This window comes from Ylistrum balloti, unplaced genomic scaffold (assembly GCF_031769215.1).
Source record: "Ylistrum balloti isolate Yb309-2 unplaced genomic scaffold, AGI_CSIRO_Ybal_v1 Utg371348, whole genome shotgun sequence".
Taxonomy (NCBI): Eukaryota; Metazoa; Mollusca; class Bivalvia; order Pectinida; family Pectinidae; genus Ylistrum; species Ylistrum balloti.
In genome coordinates, this window is record NW_026782715.1 from 19,296 (window position 1) to 40,466 (window position 21,171).

Consider the following 21,171-nt stretch of genomic DNA (forward strand, 5'->3'; position numbering starts at 1 on the left):
AACAGAACATCAATTTCACAAATTTGTTTTCCCTCCTATCAAATAACATATTTTCCCAACCTACCGCCCCAAGTTCTCCAAGAATAGGTTGGTCAATGCAAAACAAAAATATCTTGATAAGAAAGCAACTCTTAAAACAATCTTTTTTTCACTCACCATTTCAATATTTGTAATGATATCCTCTGGGTCAAATGTTAATTCATCATCGTCTGTGGCTTGGTAGTCATACAATGCCACTGCTGATGGACCTTGTCCTGTTGTTGTGGGTTGCCGATCTTCAAACTGTTCATAATGGTCCTCCTCAATAGGTTGAGAAGGTTGTTCTGCTACATTTGGTTCAGGATCAGGTTCAGTCTGAGGGTTATATGCCACATCCCCATATTCATCATCCGGTTCATAACTTACAACACTTTCTTGAGGTACAGGTTGTTCTCGTTCTGGTTCAGGTTCTGGTTCAGCTTCCTGTTGTTCTGCCTCCCAACGCTCCTTATTACGACGTTCCTGTAGTATATTTTAATATAAAAAACAAAGTGAGCAGGACCTTAATTAGATATATCCTCCACATCCTAATCTCTTTATTTTGGATTTAATCTGTAGAGAGATTTGTAAGATATATTGAACACCAGCTTTATGTTTTAAAAGTTGTCAAGGGTGAACTTTTTTTCACCAATATCCAAAACAAGGGCTATTCTCTTTGTCATGGTTGTGGTATTATAGCATACTGTATCCTTATACTTTTTACTCTAGGAATTTAAATGTTTTAAAATTTTGTTTTAACATTCACAAAGGTCAAATGAAAACAACAGAAAATCAGGATTAAATTTCTATAACATTGATTTTTAATTTTACATAGGAATCATCTCACCTCTTCCTGTTGTTTTTGTTCTGCTCTTTCTTTCTCCTCAATTCTTTTCCGTCTTTCTTTTTCTTCTTCTGCTCTTTTTCTGGCTTCTTCTTCATTTGATTTTGCTAAATTTTCAAATCTATTTCTCAAATTCTTTGCTCCATCAGAACCTGTATTGTATGAGTAATAAACATACATAAATAATGTTGTTTTGTTATAGACAATGTTGCAGATGAGATGAGACATACAGGCAGTATATAATGTGGTCAGAAACAGAACTGATGACTAGGTTATGTAACAGTGTACTGAACCTCAGACTTATGTTTATAAACCTTGAGATAACATTCAACACTTTGTAGTATGGATATACCTATCTTTCTTCTCTACTGTACCTACCATCTACACCACTTGATGTTTTTGTCACCAATTCCAAGGATTACCCTACAAAACTTTCTGATGCAAGGAACCTTTTTTCTTCAGGGTTTTTCCTAATTGAACACTCGAACTGCTTAAACTTTTTACTGATATATATTCAATATAAACAGTTTTCACTTTTGAATCATATTTTATCTAGAGACTAAGCTATTACTTTAGAGAGTACTTTTGATATATTTGATTTTATGCTTACATTTCATTATTTCTCTTCATTTGTTGTAATGTACATACTGTAACACCATAATTGTTTTATTAGCAAGACTATACACGTTATAATCATTCTGTAATCATTTTCAACACTTTTTGTAATATGCAACTATCAAGATATGGCTAAACTTTTCCACCAAACTATACTGTAGCAACTTGATGACGTCAGTTATATTGTTCTAGTCACATGACCTTTATTGTTATTGTACCTTAGTTGCAAACAACATCATAATGTAAATGGTGTGCTCTGAAGACGGCCTCCTTTGGGTCAAAACATGTCAGCACGTAGGATGTAATTTAAACAATACACTATGCAGCGAATCCATGTGTGTTGTGCCTAATCCTTTCTACTTTTAGTGTACTGCATTGTATGTAAATCACTTGCCATACTCTAAAAGCATATCATATCAAAATCATAAAATCATTTATTTTTGTTGGGCTCAAGTTTCATGGTTTTACAAAGATATTGATGTTTTCCTGAATGAATCTTGCTCCTTAAAAATACACAAGTACTATGATCCATGTCAGATGAACTCTTGGAAAAGAACAACCAAGAATTGAACAAAAATAAAAATCGGTGAAAAATGTTTTATTTTACAGTATTTGTATATTTCTATATGACCAAAGAGGCAATTTACCTATTCTGACTCATTGTTTGCAGTAGGCTTGATACAGGACAATAAAACAACAACAGTTACAGGTGGGCTTATTAAAAAAACAGGGCAGATAAATATAGAATTAACGCCAGGATGTGATCTTCAATGACAAATTCTTGGAAGATTGATATGTACACATACATATATATGATCAATGAAGTAATAGCAACAGTACAGACAAGCAAATTGTCAAATTTTAGATATATATATATCCTTTCGTCAATAAAAAAAGAGAAGTTCTTAAAAACAAATTTCAGAAAATTTTGGCTATTGAAAAATTGTTTATTATATAGATGAGAAAAAAAAATGTCTGCCTTGTAATTGACTACAACGGTAATGAGACAAAAACAGTAAAATGGAATGTGCATTTGTAAGAACCTACAATCAGGGAGGACAACACATTAACAACACCACACTTACTTGCACTTGCTCTTGTTTTCTGGTAGGATGTTGATGCTCCAGCCATATCTTCAAATGATCCAGCAGACTGAAATAAATCAATTAAAACTCTATATAGAAATGTTCCATGATCCAGCTGACTGAAATAAATCAATTAAAACTCTATATAGAAATGTTCCATGATCCAGCTGACTGAAATAAATCAATTAAAACTCTATATAGAAATGTTCCATGATCCAGCGGACTGAAATAAACCAATTAAAACTCTATATAGAAATGTTCCATGATCCAGCTGACTGAAATAAATCAATTAAAACTCTATATAGAAATGTTCCATGATCCAGCTGACTGAAATAAATCAATTAAAACTCTATATAGAAATGTTCCATGATCCAGCGGACTGAAATAAATCAATTAAAACTCTATATAGAAATGTTCCATGATCCAGCTGACTGAAATAAATCAATTAAAACTCTATATAGAAATGTTCCATGATCCAGCTGACTGAAATAAATCAATTAAAACTCTATATAGAAATGTTCCATGATCCAGCTGACTGAAATAAATCAATTAAAACTCTATATAGAAATGTTCCATGATCCAGCTGACTGAAATAAATCAATTAAAACTCTATATAGAAATGTTCCATGATCCAGCGGACTGAAATAAACCAATTAAAACTCTATATAGAAATGTTCCATGATCCAGCTGACTGAAATAAATCAATTAAAACTCTATATAGAAATGTTCCATGATCCAGCTGACTGAAATAAATCAATTAAAACTCTATATAGAAATGTTCCATGATCCAGCTGACTGAAATAAATCAATTAAAACTCTATATAGAAATGTTCCATGATCCAGCTGACTGAAATAAATCAATTAAAACTCTATATAGAAATGTTCCATGATCCAGCTGACTGAAATAAATCAATTAAAACTCTATATAGAAATGTTCCATGATCCAGCTGACTGAAATAAATCAATTAAAACTCTATATAGAAATGTTCCATGATCCAGCTGACTGAAATAAATCAATTAAAACTCTATATAGAAATGTTCCATGATCCAGCTGACTGAAATAAATCAATTAAAACTCTATATAGAAATGTTCCATGATCCAGCTGACTGAAATAAATCAATTAAAACTCTATATAGAAATGTTCCATGGTCCAGCGGACTGAATTAAACCAATTAAAACTCTATATAGAAATGTTCCATGATCCAGCGGACAGAAATAAATCAATTAAAACTCTATATAGAAATGTTCCATGGTCCAGCGGACTGAAATAAATCAATTAAAACTCTATATAGGAATGTTCCATGATCCAGCGGACTGAAATAAATCAATTAAAAACCTTGTCTCGCAATATCTTTTAAATGAACATAGTGAAAAAATTGCTACTGCATGCTTACAGTACCTTATCCTGGTTTTCTGTATCTACACCAAACTTTCCCCCAAATCCCTTCTTCATATCTGTCTGAGACTCATGTAAATCAGTCTTGCCCATTTGTTCATAACTGGCTGCAGAGGCATCCTGTCTGTCCTTCTGTACCCCAAATTTACCACCAAAACCTTTGGAATAATCTACAAAAAAGCAATCATTTAAAAATTTCAGTCAAACCTTTTTGTCATGGACTCAAATATCCTGTATACCCTGATTTGACTGTGTGATGATTCCAAGTTTTATAACAATACAAACAGAAATATTTTGAAAATTCAAACAAAAATAAAGTTTGGAAACAATAAGAAAAAAATTTAATGAGCTTGTTACAAAGTTATATCAACAATCACAAGAATATATTATTAATTTGGTTAAAACATAAGTAAATAGGTCATTTACAGATTTTTTGGGGAACAACTGCATCAATATCTTTACAGTGCTACTGGGTATTTTTTAGTTTAATTGAAAAGTAAAGTAAAATCATAGATGTCATTCTCATAAGAAAAACAGATTTAAGGAAATAGAATTCAAACTTTACAATTGATATATGGGTTAATGATATATACTAAAAACATACTTTGTTTGAACTTTCCTTTACTTTTGATATATCCTGGTATGTAATAATGATATATACTAAAAACATACTTTGTTTGAACTTTCCTTTACTTTTGATATATCCTGGTATGTAATAATGATATATACTAAAAACATACTTTGTTTGAACTTTCCTTTACTTTTGATATATCCTGGTATGTAATAATGATATATACTAAAAACATACTTTGTTTGAACTTTCCTTTACTTTTGATATATCCTGGTATGTAATAATGATATATACTAAAAACATACTTTGTTTGAACTTTCCTTTACTTTTGATATATCCTGGTATGTAATAATGATATATACTAAAAACATACTTTGTTTGAACTTTCCTTTACTTTTGATATATCCTGGTATGTAATAATGATATATACTAAAAACATACTTTGTTTGAACTTTCCTTTACTTTTGATATATCCTGGTATGTAATAATGATATATACTAAAAACATACTTTGTTTGAACTTTCCTTTACTTTTGATATATCCTGGTATGTAATAAAGATATATACTAAAAACATACTTTGTTTGAACTTCATGTATTCAATCTAATATCCTTTTTTTCTTTTTGAAAGCCATATTGTTCCTCAAAGATCACATCCATATTTAGTGAAGTTTTCTCATTTATACAATTTTAATTACTTTTTTTTAATCACAGGGTGTATTTGTTCAGAAGTTAATTATACAATTAGTTTACAAATTCATCTGCTCAAATATCTTCATTAATATTATTTTCTATCTTCATTCTCTTTAAAGAAGAAAATATCAGTTACATAGTAACATACCCATGAAAGGGTAACAAAGATGTTACAGTGTAAGTATTCTTCTAAAGGTCTTCATAAATGGTGTGTGTAAATATATATATATATACTGTATATGTATAGTGAATACATATGCATGAAACATCAAACATTTGAAGTAACCTTCTGTAATATTGAAACATATACATAACTTTAGACAGTAAACATGTCATATATTAATTTATGAGGTTTTACTCATAATAAGCCGTATGTCATGCTCAAAACACCGGACATCGACAAAAGGACAGTCCTTTATATTTGTAAAATGCTAACGTATGTTCCTGTAGAACAGTACAATACATGTAGGTTGTGTAACAATCCGTTTCACGACACAATAAGACATTTTGTCACAGAATGTACAAGTACATTCATTTTGAGAGACACATTCATGACAAAAGTGGTGGATTATTACAGTGTACAACCATATTTGATCATGTCCAGCTTTGCAGAAGAACTCCTGCTCCAGACAGTATTTAGAGGGAACATTTCGGGATTTGAATTTGAAAGTAATTCTATAACAGAGGAATTTACAAAGGACTGTGCCTATCTACTGCATAAAACAGCGGAAATCTATTTCCATGCTGGTGAACTGTGAAATATAAATGTATTTTGAGCTCAGAAAATTGGTCAAAAGTGATCCTTGATTGCAATGTGCTTTTAGCACTCATTTTCTTCATGTAAATTTATCCATTTCGCTTTAAACTTTCTTTTTCTGTACTCTCAGCTTTGAGGAATAAAGAATGATGATGATGATGATGACAGTAAACATGTCATATATTAATTTATGAGGTTTTACTCATTGCTCTGGAAAGAAGTACAGAACATGCTATTTAAAATGTAAAAAATGTAGTTCAAAATATTATAGAGATGAGAACAGTTTGGTTTCCTACCATTTTCATCATCTGTCCAGTCTGTGTCCATGGAAAACTGTTTCTCTGTCAAGAGCAGTCTATTTCATTTCAAAGCTTGTAATTTCTCGAAGTGAAATACCATCAGGTTTTCTTCAGATATAAAGAATATCTAAAATCTTCATCACTAATAAGTCATGTTCATTTTAATGCTTGTAACTCTATAGGTCAGGAAGTATTTCAAAACTTATCCATAGTAAGATCACAGTCTAGATAATTTCAATGTTTACATTTAATCTCAATTACCATATTATTTACTCTGTGTATAATAATTGTAAAGAGGACACATGTGAATAGCACCTTTTAATATAAATTTAGAATAAGATGCAGTGGAACAAAACGCTCGATTGTTCATGATTCGTCAATGATGCTTAAGATCCTAACTTGTTAAAACCTATAAGGTGAATGAGAAAAACCTGAGTACACATATTAAGGTGGTCTTTTTTGATACCCTTATACATTACATAAGGGGACTACAGACACTGTAGATGTTATACTTTTCACTAGAAACCTCAGTCAGTATCCAACTATTCAATTATTCCTATGAGACTCCATCTATCTTAAATGATTCGGTACCATGGAAATGAGACAGTTTCAATCTATCGCAAATCATGGCATTTTAAATGTTTGTATAAATGGTTAGGACTAGAAATTAACAAGAAGTCAGAAATTTTGTTAATTTTTTGTAAAGTCTCCTGGCCATGATAATACAAATCACGCATTAACTATTTCTGATTGTGTATCTAACCTTTTTGTGATTCGTGTTTCTCCAGATTTTCCTGGTGGTCCCATCCAACGGCCGACTTGTCCATGTTTTCCTTTTGTACTCCATACTTTCCTCCAAAGCCCTTAGCATAATCTAGTATTAATAGAGAAATTCTTCATCACTTATTCCATATTCAGTTTCAAGCCAGGGTGATTTCTTACAGAGAAGATTTATAAATATATCTTGTTTTTAATCCACTATATTTAGATCTTATCCAGGAAAGACCTTTTTCTGTTAATTAAAAACTGACTTTTATTTTAAAAGTATGAAATGTACTTGAACTCGTTTATCTATACAAGAGGCCCAAGGGGCCTTAACGATCACCTGAGGAATATATGTCAATAATCTGGGGATTTTAAAATGTTGCAAAAATGTAACAACACTTGTGCAGGACTGTGTGTAAAACATCTGTACCAAGTCTGAACATGATCCACCCAGTGGTTCTTGAGAGGGAGTCTAAAATGTCTTAGTCAAACAGAGGCCAGGGTTGCATATTTATATAAAGCAAATCATGTTTTCACTTACAAGTTGAAATATAGCTTAGTAGATACATGTATTGCTAAAGTATACAAAAAATCAGATCAATTTCAAGTCTATCCACAATCTTTTCCTTGCCTAATAGAATAAGGCATCCAACTAAAAAAACTCATATAAAACAATGTGAAAAAATCTTGTGGTACTTCTGAGACAGGAATATATATGTATCAAGGCTGAGAAATGTAGTGTTACCACAGGTATTGAACCATATTATACATGTAGCTCAGAACATAGAAGGCTCAGCGAGTAATAAGATCCGGGTTTGATGAAAGATCTGGCTATACATTTTTTCTCGCCTATATGGTTGTCATAAACACACAACATGTCTTTATTAAAGATTAATATGTAACAAATATCAGAAGGGCTAATTTTGGACCAGTTATTTTTATTCTCACAAACTTTGCAGTCCTTTCCCTAAAGATCATCTATATGAAGTTACACTTCTGGTTCAGGACAACAAGATTTGCTAAGATTGAACAAATTCTACCCCTTTCTGCCCCTTAAATATGCCCCCATTGAGGTCACACCTTTTTCTATTGTAAACTTCAAGAAGCTTACTTTAACTAAATTTACTCCTTTTTTACCCCCACCTGGGGCCCCTATTGTAGCCATGATTTTTTCCCCAAACTAAATGTGTCTTAATACACAGATGTTTTGTGCTCAGTGTGAAATCTGTCAACTTTGAATTTTGACCCCTTTTTAGTGCCCCCTGGAGGGCCTGTTTATGACCCATTTTTTTTCTAATTCGCAAACTTTGTAGACCTTGCTCTAAGAATCATTAATTTTGAATTTATGGAAAATCTGATACTTAGTTCATAATAAGATTTTTAAAGATTTACCTAATTTTACCCCCTTTTTCCCCCTCCTGCGGCCCCTATTGGGGCCACACCCTTTTTCTTCCAAAACTTGAAGCAGCTTCCCATGGGGATGCTTTGTGCCAAGTTTGGTCAAAATCCATCCACTGGTTCTTGAAAAGAAGTCATTTAAAGAAGGTTTTTACATATGGCCCCTTTTACACCCCTTATGGGCCCCAAAGGGGACATTATCACTTTTTTCAACTTAATTTCATATGTCTATCACTAAGGGATGCTGTCTACCAAATTTGGTTGAAATCGGTCAAAGTTGAATTTTCGACGCTTTTGAGCGCCCCCTGGTGGGGCCGTTTTTGACCCGATTTTTTTTCATTCGCAAACTTTGTAGAACTTGCCATAAGGACCCTAAATGTCAAATATGAATTTCCCCCCTCCTGGGGCCCCTATTAATGCCATGCCCTTTTTCTTCACAAACTTGAAGCGGCTTCCCATGGGGATGCTTTGTGCCAAGTTTGGTCAAAATCCATTCGGTGGTTCTTGAGAAGAAGTGGAATATGTGAAAAGTTAACGACACACAACGAGACAAATCATGATGGCTCAGGTGACCTAAAAATGTTGACAACTTGTCAGCTTTGCCACTTACATACGAAAGAAAAATGACTGCGGTGATCTACAAATCTGCTATAAAACACTTGCAATGTTATGGACCAAAACAAGTGAAAACTTCACTTATATGGACATACATGTGTCATTTTCAAGAGATGGCTGAATTCTGGACAGATTCTTGGTGACTAGATATAAAACCTATCTTTCTTTCTATGCATATTGTGGAGAACTCTTTTGAAATGGAGATGAAATATCCTTTCACCTTTTTGAGACTCATGTTTCTCTAATTTCTCCTGATGTTCGAAGCCTACTGCCGATTTGTCCATGTTATTTTTCTGTACTCCAAATTTTCCGCCAAATCCTTTGGAATGATCTGCAAGAAGCATTTGATGTAATTCATTGAGAATAATAATAACCAAGATCTACCATAGATTTTCATTTTCTTAAAAGGAAAGAACATGTATTTTAGCAACCCATCATTTTTCATCATGACTGTATAAGATCATGCCTTGTGTTTGCCTTGTTTAAATCAGTTTGTGCCATCAGTTTGCCTTGTTTAAATCAGTTTGTGCCATCGGTTTGCCTTGTTTAAATTAGTTTGTGCCATCAGTTTGCCTTGTTTAGATCAGTTTGCCTTGCTCTTACCAGTTGTCATGTAATTTTCCTGAATACTTTAAAAGGACATACATTTTCATTTCTTTTATCTGTTTGTCACTCCTGTTTGCTTAACTTGTTTGATGTTTTGTGACTCGTGTTTGCCTAACTAGTGACAGGTTGTGACATCAGTATGTGTCACTCTTACCAGTTTTCAAATAATTTTTCTCAATTATTAAAACATGACTACCTCTGGTAATTACCAGTTTGTGATTCGTGTTTACCTAACTTGTGACAGATTGTGACATGAATTTACATCACATCATGAATTTTAAAATAATTTTTCTCAATTATTAAAACCCAACTACCTGCAGTAATTACCTGTTTGTGACTCTTGTTTGCCTAACTTGTGACAGATTCTGACATGAATTGATATCACTCTTATACGTTTTCAAATAATTTTTCTCAATTATAAAAATATGACTAGTTACCTGTTTGTGACTCATGTTTTCCTAACTTCTCCTGATGGTCCCATCCAACAGCTGTTTTATCCATGTTTTCCTTCTGAACACCATACTTCCCTCCAAATCCTTTCGAGTAATCTAATATGGCAGAATGTATGGATTGTACATAAGTAATTAGATGATCACAAGACAATTGGTGAGTATGAATGATAGTGCCATCATTTAAGGACATGCACATATCAAATAACATTGAGGGTTCTAACATTTGTCAGGCAGCAATATCAATACCATGCAGTCAACATAATTAGTAACATTGTCTTTAGTCAACATTATTAGTAAAACAATTCTTTAAACAATAGTGCATCTGATAAAAGATTTTCAAATGAACACCTGTATATAGATAAACACATAATATATCTAAGTCAAGTAACAAAACTTACCATCAACATTTATGCTTTAATATTTACATGTACATATGTTAATCTCATTATGACTTCATTTTTGTAAACTTTTACCACTTTGTGGTGCTTTTTTGTCTCTCTCTATATATAGTTTTGCCTGTTTGTGGTACATTTCATATATAACTAATACTTACCGGTAATAAGTTTTACTGTTTGTGGTCATTTTTGTCTATATTTTAAGTTTTACTGTTTGTGGTACATTTTTGTCTATTTATATATAGTTTTACTGTTTGTGGTACATTTTTGTCTATTTATATATAGTCTTACTGTTTGTGGTACATTTTTGTCTATTTATATATAGTTTTATATATATATATATAGTTTTACTGTTTGTGGTACATTTTTGTCTATATATATATATATAGTTTTACTGTTTGTGGCCATTTTTGTCTATATTTTAAGTTTTATTGTTTGTGGTACATTTTTGTCTCTCTCTCTCTCTCTTCTCTCTCTCTCTCTCTATATGTATATAGTTTTACTGTTTGTGGTACATTTTTGTCTATGTATATATAGTTTTACTGTTTGTGATGCATTCTTGTTTATATATATATAGTTTTACTGTTTGGTACATTTTTGTCTATGTATATATAGTTTTACTGTTTGTGATGCATTCTTGTTTATATATATATAGTTTTACTGTTTGTGGTACATTTTTGTCTATGTATATATATACTGTTTGTGGCCATTTTTGTCTATATTTTAAGTTTTATTGTTTGTGGTACATTTTTGTCTCTCTCTCTTTCTCTCTCTCTCTCTCTATATGTATATAGTTTTACTGTTTGTGGTACATTTTTGTCTATGTATATATAGTTTTACTGTTTGTGGTACAATTTTGTCTATATATAGTTTTACTGTTAGTTGTCATTTTTGTCTATATATATATAAATAGTTTTACTGTTTCTCTCTCTCTCTATGTATATATATATGTTTTACTATATTTTAAGTTTTATTGTTTGTGGTACATTTTTTCTCTCTCTCTCTCTCTCTCTCTCTCTCTATATGTATATAGTTTTACTGTTTGTGGTACATTTTTATATATATATATAGTTTTACTGTTTGTGGTACAATTTTGTCTATATATAGTTTTACTGTTAGTTGTCATTTTTGTATATATATATATAGTTTTACTGTTTGTGGTACATTTTTGTCTATGTATATATAGTTTTACTGTTTGTGGTACATTTTTGTCTCTCTCTCTCTCTATATATATATATTTACTGTTTGTGGTACATTTTTGTCTCTCTCTCTCTCTCTCTCTATATATATATAGTTTTACTGTTTGTGGTACATTTTTCTCTCTCTCTCTATATATATATATTTTTACTGTTTGTGGTACATTTTTCTCTCTCTCTCTCTCTCCCTATATATATATATATATAGTTTTACTGTTTGTGGAACATTTTTGTCTATATATAGTTTTACTGTTTGTGGTCATTTTTGTCTAAATATATATAGTTTTACTGTTTGTGGTACATTTTTGTCTTTATATAATTTTACTGTTTGTGGTCATTTTTGTCTATTTATAAATATATATATATATATGATTTTATTGTTTATGGTACATCTTTGTCTATTTATATACATATAGTTTTACTGTTTGTGGTACATTTTTGTCTATATATATAGTTTTATTGTTTGTGGTACATTTTTGTCTATATATAGTTTTACTGTTTGTGGTCATTTTTGTCTATATATATATATCATTTTATTGTTTATGGTACATCTTTGTCTATATATATACATATAGTTTTACTGTTTGTGGTCATTTTTGGCTATATATATATATATAATTTTATTGTTTATGGTACATCTTTGTCTATATATATACATATAGTTTTATTGTTTGTGGTACATTTTTGTCTATGTATATATATAGTTTTACTGTTTGTGGTACTTTTATGTCTATATATAGTTTTACTGTTTGTGGTACATTTTTGTCTATATATAATTTTACTGTTTGAGACTGGTCATATCTGGTTTTACTTTGAATCATGTTATTAGTTCTACAAACTTGAGTATAATTAGATTTGCTGTTTGTCATATCATAATTATTTCTAATTTTTTGTGACTTGTATTTAATTGATGATTTACCTATCTGTGATTCATGCTCAGCTAGTGTTTCCTGTTTGTGACTCTTGCTTAATTAGTTTTACTTGTTTGTGACTCAAGTTTAATTGGTTTAAACTATTGGTGACTCATGTTTAATTAGTTTTACCTGTTTGTGACTCAAGTTTAATTGGTTTAAACTATTGGTGACTCATGTTTAATAAGTTTTACCTGTTTACGACTGATGTTTAATTGGTTTTACCTGTTTGTGACTCATGTTTAATAAGTTTTACCAGTTTGTGATTCATGTTTAATTGGTTTTATCTATTTGTGACTCATGTTTCAGAAGTTTTACCTGTTTGTGAATCATGTTTATTTGGTTTTACCTATTTGTGACTCATGTTTAATTAGATTTACCCGTTTGTGACTCAAGTTTAATTGGTTTAAACCATTGGTGACTCATGTTTAATAACTTTTACCTGTTTGCGACTGATGTTTAATTGGTTTTACCTATTTGTGACTCATGTTTAATTGGTTTAAACTATTGGTGACTCATATTTAATCAGTTTTACCTGTTTACGACTCATGTTTAATTGGTTTTACTTGTTTGTGACTCATGTTTAATTGGTTTAAACTATTGGTGACTCATGTTTAATTGGTTTTACCTGTTTGTGACCCAAGTTTAATTGGTTTTACCTGTTTGTGGCTCATGTTTAATTGGTTTTACCTGTTTGTGACTCATGTTTAATTCGTTTAAACTATTGGTGACTCATGTTTAATTAGTTTTACCTGTTTGTGACTCAAGTTTAATTGGTTTTAACTATTGGTGACTCATGTTTAATTATTTTAACCTGTTTGTGACTCAAGTTTAATTGGTTTTACCTGTTTGTGACTCATATTTAATTAGATTTACCTGTTTGTGACCCATGTTTAATAAGTTTACCTGTTTACGACTCATGTTTAATTGCTTTTACCTATTTGTGACTCATGTTTAATTGGTTTAAACTATTGGTGACTCATGTTTAATAAGTTTTACCTGTTTACGACTCATGTTTAATTGGTTTTACCTGTTTGTGACTCATGTTTAATTGGTTTAAACTATTGGTGACTCATGTTTAATTAGTTTTACCTGTCTGTGACTCAAGGTTAATTGGTTTTAACTATTGGTGATCATGTTTAATTATTTTAACCTGTTTGTGACTCAAGTTTAATTGGTTTTACCTGTTTGTGACTCATATTTAATTAGATTTACCTGTTTGTGACCCAAGTTCAATTGGTTTTACCTGTTTGTGGCTCATGTTTAATTGGTTTTACCTATTTGTGACTCATGTTTGATAAGTTTTACCTGTTTGTGACTAATGTTTAATTGGTTTTACCTATTTGTGACTCATGTTCAATTAGATTTACCTGTTTGTGACTCAAGTTTAATTGGTTTTAACTATTGGTGACTCATGTTTAATAAGTTTTACCTGTTTGTGACTCATGTTTGCCCACTACTTCCTTGTGTTCATATCCAACAGCTGTTTGATCCTTGCGGTCTTTCTGTACGCCATACTTGCCACCGAATCCAGTGGAATAATCTACATACAGGAAATACAGCACACATTCCATCACATGCATATTAGTAATTCTTTTGGTTTGTGTAAATAAAAACGCTGAAAGTTTGAAGTCAGATTCAATTGGAATTATATGTTCGAGTATAGAATCTTCCAAACTCACTTATGAGTCAAAAAATTTGCCATACAGAACTTAAGCGTGTGCTGGAAACAACTTTCTTCTAATCAGTGAGCTTGACTTTTGACTATAAAAAGTAAGCTCAAGAAGGATATCCATGGGAAAACTTTCACAATTCATTGCTGTATTCCTCCCAATCTTGTGAAAAAATCTCATGCAACTTGATTTTTCAAAAAGATCTTTTTAAAAATCATGCAATTTTTAACAATCATGCATGCTGTAATTTTTCAAACAAAAATGGAGTTAATGTTGGTCTAAAAAAGTTAAGTATTTTCAAATTTGATAAAATGAAAATATAACTTAATATCATAATATCACACAAACTCAATCAATATCCTAAAACATCCTAAAAGTTCAAATAGGCAGGTATTTTGAAAACAGGAATTTTTTTCAATGAAAACATTGATCTTCTGTCCAGTGAGAGCTAAAACACTTCCCAGTCTTGTTTCACTTCCGATTAAAATTGTAAATCAAAGTACTGAAAGTACTGGTATGCTAAGACCATTAAAAAATAAATTCTTTGTTATTAGCTTGCTATATACTGAAACCAACTATATGCAAGCAGTAAATCATTGCAGCCCATAAAAAATGACCAGCAGATATCAGAAATAACAAGCATAGTAGTATTACTTATGTAATACATGTCCCAAGTAGGCTCCAAGATGCAATGATAGGGAAGTTGTCCATTTCTTTGGATACATTGTAGGAAATGTTGATCTTGGACACCATATTATCACTTTAAAAACTGTGTATCTTATTGGTTTAAGACCATTAGTTAGACCATCATGCAAATAACATGCTACATACAAATATTGGGCAGCTTCATTTTCCAGATTGTCTGTAAATGACTGCATAAGAGTGCCAATTTTCTAAAACAAACATGATATGTCACCATAACTTAAAATAAAAGATGCCTATTCTTTCGGAACACCTGGTCTTATTCTCCTTGTACTTTTTCAGGGAATCTTCGAGTAGATATTGTCTTTGTTTCAATTTTACACTTGTTTTGCTGGTTCTACAATTCTGTTGATATGTTTATATATTCTTTGTTCTCTAAAACTTGTCGCAAGATATTTTATTCCTCTTGTATTATCATTTTTTAACATCCTTACAGTGACCTTGAACCTTGAAATTTGATAGAAAAATGAGGGTAATGCAAAGAACACCCCCATGCATCTATACGTTTTTTGACTGTGACCTTGATCTTTGACATCTGACCCTGAATTTCTAAAGAAACCAACTTCTCATAAGGAATATAGGTTCCAAATTTGATTAAGGTAAACCGTCTTAGTCTCAATGCGTTTACAAGGTAATCATATAGTACTTATGCAAGTACTGTGACCTCTACATTCAATCCTCAAAATCATTACTATATCCTCTCCACATTGCCCAGGGATAACTGAAACTGTAATCCAAATGATAACTAATACCCCCAACACCCACAGCCTTAGCTATCTCCCCATGGTGACCTTTTGCACAGAAACATCCTCTGAAACACAGCGGCATGTGCACATTCCTCAACATTCATGCAAAGTTTTGTTGAAATTGGTCCACAGGTTTAGAAGTTGACCGACGAGCAAAACCCGTCTATATTGACCAGTTGCCATGGCAATCAATATTTCGAGGGAAAATGGTGCATGCACATCCACACATTGTCCTTAATATTACTGAAGTTTCATTGGAGTTGTCCAGACAAGATGTGTCTATAGACAGACAAACAGATGGATGGACTGATAGACAACCTGATTCCAGTTTACCCACCCTTTTGGTGGTATAAGAATGCACAAGAGTGCTTACAAATTCCATGTGGACATACATTATGGAAAAATAATAATAATAATAAAAAAACATGGTACAGATGCTTATATCTTGTTTTATTCAGTTTTTAGATACAGTATTCTTTCCATGCTTTGATCAGCAATGTAATCTTGTCATGTAAATATCCTAGTACAAGATTGCATACACAAAATTGTTGTAGGTAGACTTTTAAGATACATAAAAAAATACATGCCTAAGTTTAATTGAAGGTTTTAAACAGAAGTCGTATTATGTTCAGTATACAGTGATTTTTCTAGACAATTGTAAACTACAAACTCAGTATGCGGTGACCTTTTCTACAAAAAGTTTTTTTTATATTTATTGTATACACTAAACTCAGAAGAAAAATAAATAAGTAAACCTTTCTATGTACACTACAAACTCAGTATACAGTGATCCTTTCTACACAAACTTGGTATAACTAGTGAATCTTTCTACTCAAGTAAATTGAAGATTGTATACAAATTTACTACAAATGCAATATACAATGATCTTTTCCTCATTTTTTTAGTTTCCGCGATTTGTTGATTCTTCTTTTGTGATGGTAAATATATTGCCGCCTTTAGAGAGTACTGTGACATTAAAAGGCAACATGGTTGTTAGCATCTCCTCAAGTGATTAATCATCTTCAACATCTAATTGGAGGCCAGAAAGAAGGGCGTTTTTCTCCATCATAAGGTCCTCAAATCCATTGTTGGTCACCATGGCCAATTCCAACTTAGAAGAATCAATAGAGATACCTTCTACCATTCCAGATTTCATTTCTTCAGGGACATCCACTTGCTGAAAGAGGGTAAGGGAAATAAATAACTATATTTCATTATTGCTATGATTATGTGCAAGAAATATACACTTCTGTTTAAGCTTATAGTCTAGTCTTCCCAATAGGAGCCTATATTAAATATACTGTAATTAATTACTTTGACGTTCAGGAAAGTCAAATTATTAAGCGATGGACAGCTAGCAAAATGATAATATCTTGACCATGGTCATACAGAGATTGAATCATAAAATTAAATCTGTGTGATAAATCTGTGCAGTACGATAATTTATTTTGACATTTGTATTTCAAAAATCATTTTGACATGAAAAGTAATGTGTAATTTAATTAATTACATTGGACCGTCATGTAATGGTTATTTAATTATTTTGAAAATACCTGTAATGGCAATGCCATTTTCATAATGTAATTGTAATTTAATTAATTACATCATCATGTAATTGAACCCATGCCTGTTACAAACAGTAGCTGTCCTAACTGATCCTAAAATTAACTTTGGCTACGTCTATCACAAAATTAACTTTGACTATGTCTATTACAAATGCCACATTTAGCTACAGTAGAGGTATTTAAAAAATGTACGTCATTGTAGCTGAAAGGACATAATTAATGGTTACTTAACCAGAACTACAGTTCTGAACAAACCACTACAAAGCCTGGTTAACTGTACTAAGAAAATGTCCTCTCAATTAATCAATTTCATTGATTATCGACATCTTATTGTTGTACTTCTGGACACTTGAATTTCTTAAAGTTTCAATTTGACTTTAAATAAGGCCCAAAGTGATAATACTGCAATGTCTTAATAAGCTCTCGAGGGGTATTGGTTAGACTATTTATCCCATTTCATTCCATTCACCATGGAAACAAAACTCTAAAACGCTTAAAAACAGTCTACAATTAATGACAAATATTGAGCCTAGGGCTGTGTAAAATTGATGAATCAAGTGTTGAACTGAAAGTTGACGCAGTTGACATAATACTGAAATTTCTGAGATGAACAAATACAGTACATATATTAAAAGTTCAGGCATAATAAGAATTGTACCAATTACACTTTACACATTCACACTGGGACCTTACACTTTACACACTCACACTGGGACCTAACACTTTGCTAGGTTTATCCTAATCTTCATTAAAACACTTTCCGGGATTCAGATGTTAATTGACATCTTCATTATTCTCAATCTTCATATTGTAATCGTTCACATGCATCACTCTTCAACAGAATCAACGAGACATCATGTCAGAAAGACAAAAACTAAATTTAACCTAAAACTATATATATAAACTTCATATGTAAACCTTACAATTGGCATAGCTGTAGAGTTCCCGTATGATTTCATACCCTGGACTTGGGGTACTTATAAATTATCTCCGATCAGAAATATGAAAGAGCTAGATCTACAATAGCACGGACAGTGACCGATATTCTAAAGTAAAATTGATATATTACACAGATAGATTTCTAGATCTATTCACGGTAGCGTAAGTAGTACAGTACAATATTACGGATAAGTTTTTTTCTGTTTAATTTCTGATCTGTTGGGCCACGGACAGAAGTGACTGCGATGAGACCATTATGAAACGATCATTCAAAAATAAATTAATTTCAAAACACTGAAATACTTTACGGAAGCAACAAAAATGTGCTAGATGCTTACATAACATTTTTCAAATGCATACTGCTTCAAAGGAAAAGTCTTGAAAATATTTTGAAAAAAGTGCCATGGCGGCAGTGCCCAGCTTGCGCGTTGCCGTCGAGCCTAAATTCAATACATGCAATAGCTCATTTCAAATGAGTATTTTGCAAAAAATGCAATTGCTTGTTCAGTATAAGTATTGACTTTAAATTCAGCTTATATATATACAGTGATACTTACTTACATCAAATACCCGCCATCTTCTTTCTGCCGCCGTCTTCTTTCAGGGTCCAGCAGCAAAGAGCACCCCGGCTGTTTCCGTCAAAATTTTATGCTACTCTAAATCATTCTTATTTTAGTTTCATTCTTATTTTCAACTACATATTTCAGTATTTTCAAAAGTTTTCAACAGTATTAAACGTGATGAAAATTTTCGAAAAAGAAAAAAAAGAAAGATATATGACACCCACAATGCATCACGCGGAAAAGAAAGTTAAGCCGCCATATTGGCATCGCCTCGCAAAATTTACCACCATAAAATGTGAGTCTTTGTCATTGTATTTACAAATTTCGATGTCTGATTATCATTAATACACAACACAAAACGTTTTCTTGATGTACAAGTAATGAAGAAAACGTCGATAAGGTTGTTTCATTTAATGACTAGCATCAGCAACTTGTAGGGGCGATAATCCAATGATTACGGTAATGTCCGGCAGATGGAGTAGGAGTAAACTTTCGATTTATGAACCAATGAAAACGAAGTACTGATACTCAGGGCCAGGGGCGACAGCAACATGCTGAAGAGCATTGAAAATGCTCTTAGCATAAAAACACTGTGAGACTGCATGTTCAACTACTAAAAGGCATACGTGTCGCGATAATCACCCCACGTGGTCACTATTCATATTGATGTTATGCTGTGGGTAGCAGTATTTAAATGACCATCATAAGCAATTGAAAGCATCAGATTATACACATACATGTCACTTAATTAAAACTGATGTAGTGTGATTTCTTTCACATCTTGCTGGAGCATCCTGCTCGAACCAGCTGATATAACTTGAGGCCCCAATTCTGTATTACAAGCTAATTAAGTTATTGATATACCACATGAAATATATACAGACCACAGGATCTCGGCATGTGTTTTGTCAAAGAAAAATATTATGACAATTCACATTTTCAAAAGATAATCATGTCAAGATTGTCTCAATAATTGTAAGATTCATGAAGAGTTTAACAAATATCAATCGGTAATCATTTCAAGTCGCAATCTGTAATCCACATTCCGGAACTTAACTAATGTTTACCATACCTAACAATCTAAAATAATGTTCATGTAACACATTTTTTAATTGCATAATTTTCATGATCTAATCCCCAGTATACTCAGGAATCATCATTAGGTTGTCATGGCGATAATTTTGATGTTTTATATATAGCCATGATATCTTTCTTATTAAGGCAGATGATCAACATTGACATTGGCGAAATTTACGATAATGACGTGGCATAATCTGATATAATATTATCTAGCAGAAAGAACAATCATGACAGCCTTAGTGGCATGTTCCAGTTCATTTAAATTCTCCCAAGGAACTAGGCTTTTTTGTGTTTATAATTTCAGAATGTGATAAATATGACATCTTAAATTATCAATCAATTGGATCAACTACTTTAATTCATGTTAAAAGCCCATATTCATGATATTATCTACAGTACAAGCATGTAATCCAGCATACTATCTCCTAAATGAAATCAAAATATTCATATTTAATGCAAAATTATCATTGCATTTGAGCAATATGGAAAAGATAAGTTTATATTCAAAATTTTGGAACAGATATCACTCAAAATCCACAGGCAGTGTTACCAGTACAAATGTCTATAGACACACACTGTGTTACACAACTAGGGACTGCCCTCAGGGAGTGTTACATATGACTATAGACACACACAGTGTTACACAACTAGGGACTGTCCTCAAGGAGTGTTACATTGGACTTTAGACATACACAGTGTTACACAATTAGGGACCACCCTCAGGGAGTGTTACATATGACTATAGACACACACAGTTTTACACAACTAGGGACTGTCCTCAAGGAGTGTTACATTGGACTTTAGACATACACAGTGTTACACAATTAGGGACCACCCTCAGGGAGTGTTACATATGACTATAGACACACACAGTGTTACACAACTAGGGACCGCCCTCAGGGAGTGTTACATATGACTACAGACATACACAGTGTTACACAACTAGGGACCTCCCTCAGGGAGTGGTACATATGACTATAGACACACACAGTGTTAAACAACTAGGGACCACCCTCAGGGAGTGGTGCATGTGACTATAGACACACACAGTGTTACCCAACTAGGGACCACCCTCAGGGAGTGTTACATATGACTATAAACACACACAGTGTTACACAACTAGGGGCCGCCCTCAGAGAGTGTTACATAGGACTATAGAAAAGCACAGTATTACACAACTAGGCACCACCCTCGAGTTGTATTACAGATCAGTCATTAGTGGCAGTTTACCTGTTTGTGATGCGTGCTTCTCCGTTTTCCCTGAATATTCATAGCCTACTGCTGACTG

General features: G+C 32.2%; 1 protein-coding gene across 3 annotated transcripts in view; it reads right to left on the reverse strand.

Moving 5' to 3' along the window:
* The window catches only part of LOC132562122 (src substrate protein p85-like), a 33,170-nt gene that overhangs the window by 7,292 nt on the left and 4,707 nt on the right, over positions 1-21,171 (reverse strand). For 2 of the 3 annotated variants that reach the window (XM_060226847.1, XM_060226846.1), the window contains 9 exons: positions 21,114-21,168; positions 14,048-14,158; positions 10,099-10,209; positions 9,276-9,386; positions 7,041-7,151; positions 3,963-4,129; positions 2,563-2,629; positions 866-1,014; positions 157-501 (listed from right to left, as the gene is read on the reverse strand). In XM_060226847.1, coding sequence (XP_060082830.1) covers positions 157-501; positions 866-1,014; positions 2,563-2,629; positions 3,963-4,129; positions 7,041-7,151; positions 9,276-9,386; positions 10,099-10,209; positions 14,048-14,158; positions 21,114-21,168 — 1,227 coding nt within the window. The remainder of the gene's footprint in view (positions 1-156; positions 502-865; positions 1,015-2,562; positions 2,630-3,962; positions 4,130-7,040; positions 7,152-9,275; positions 9,387-10,098; positions 10,210-14,047; positions 14,159-21,113; positions 21,169-21,171) is intronic. The other variant, XM_060226848.1, reaches the window with a different exon arrangement.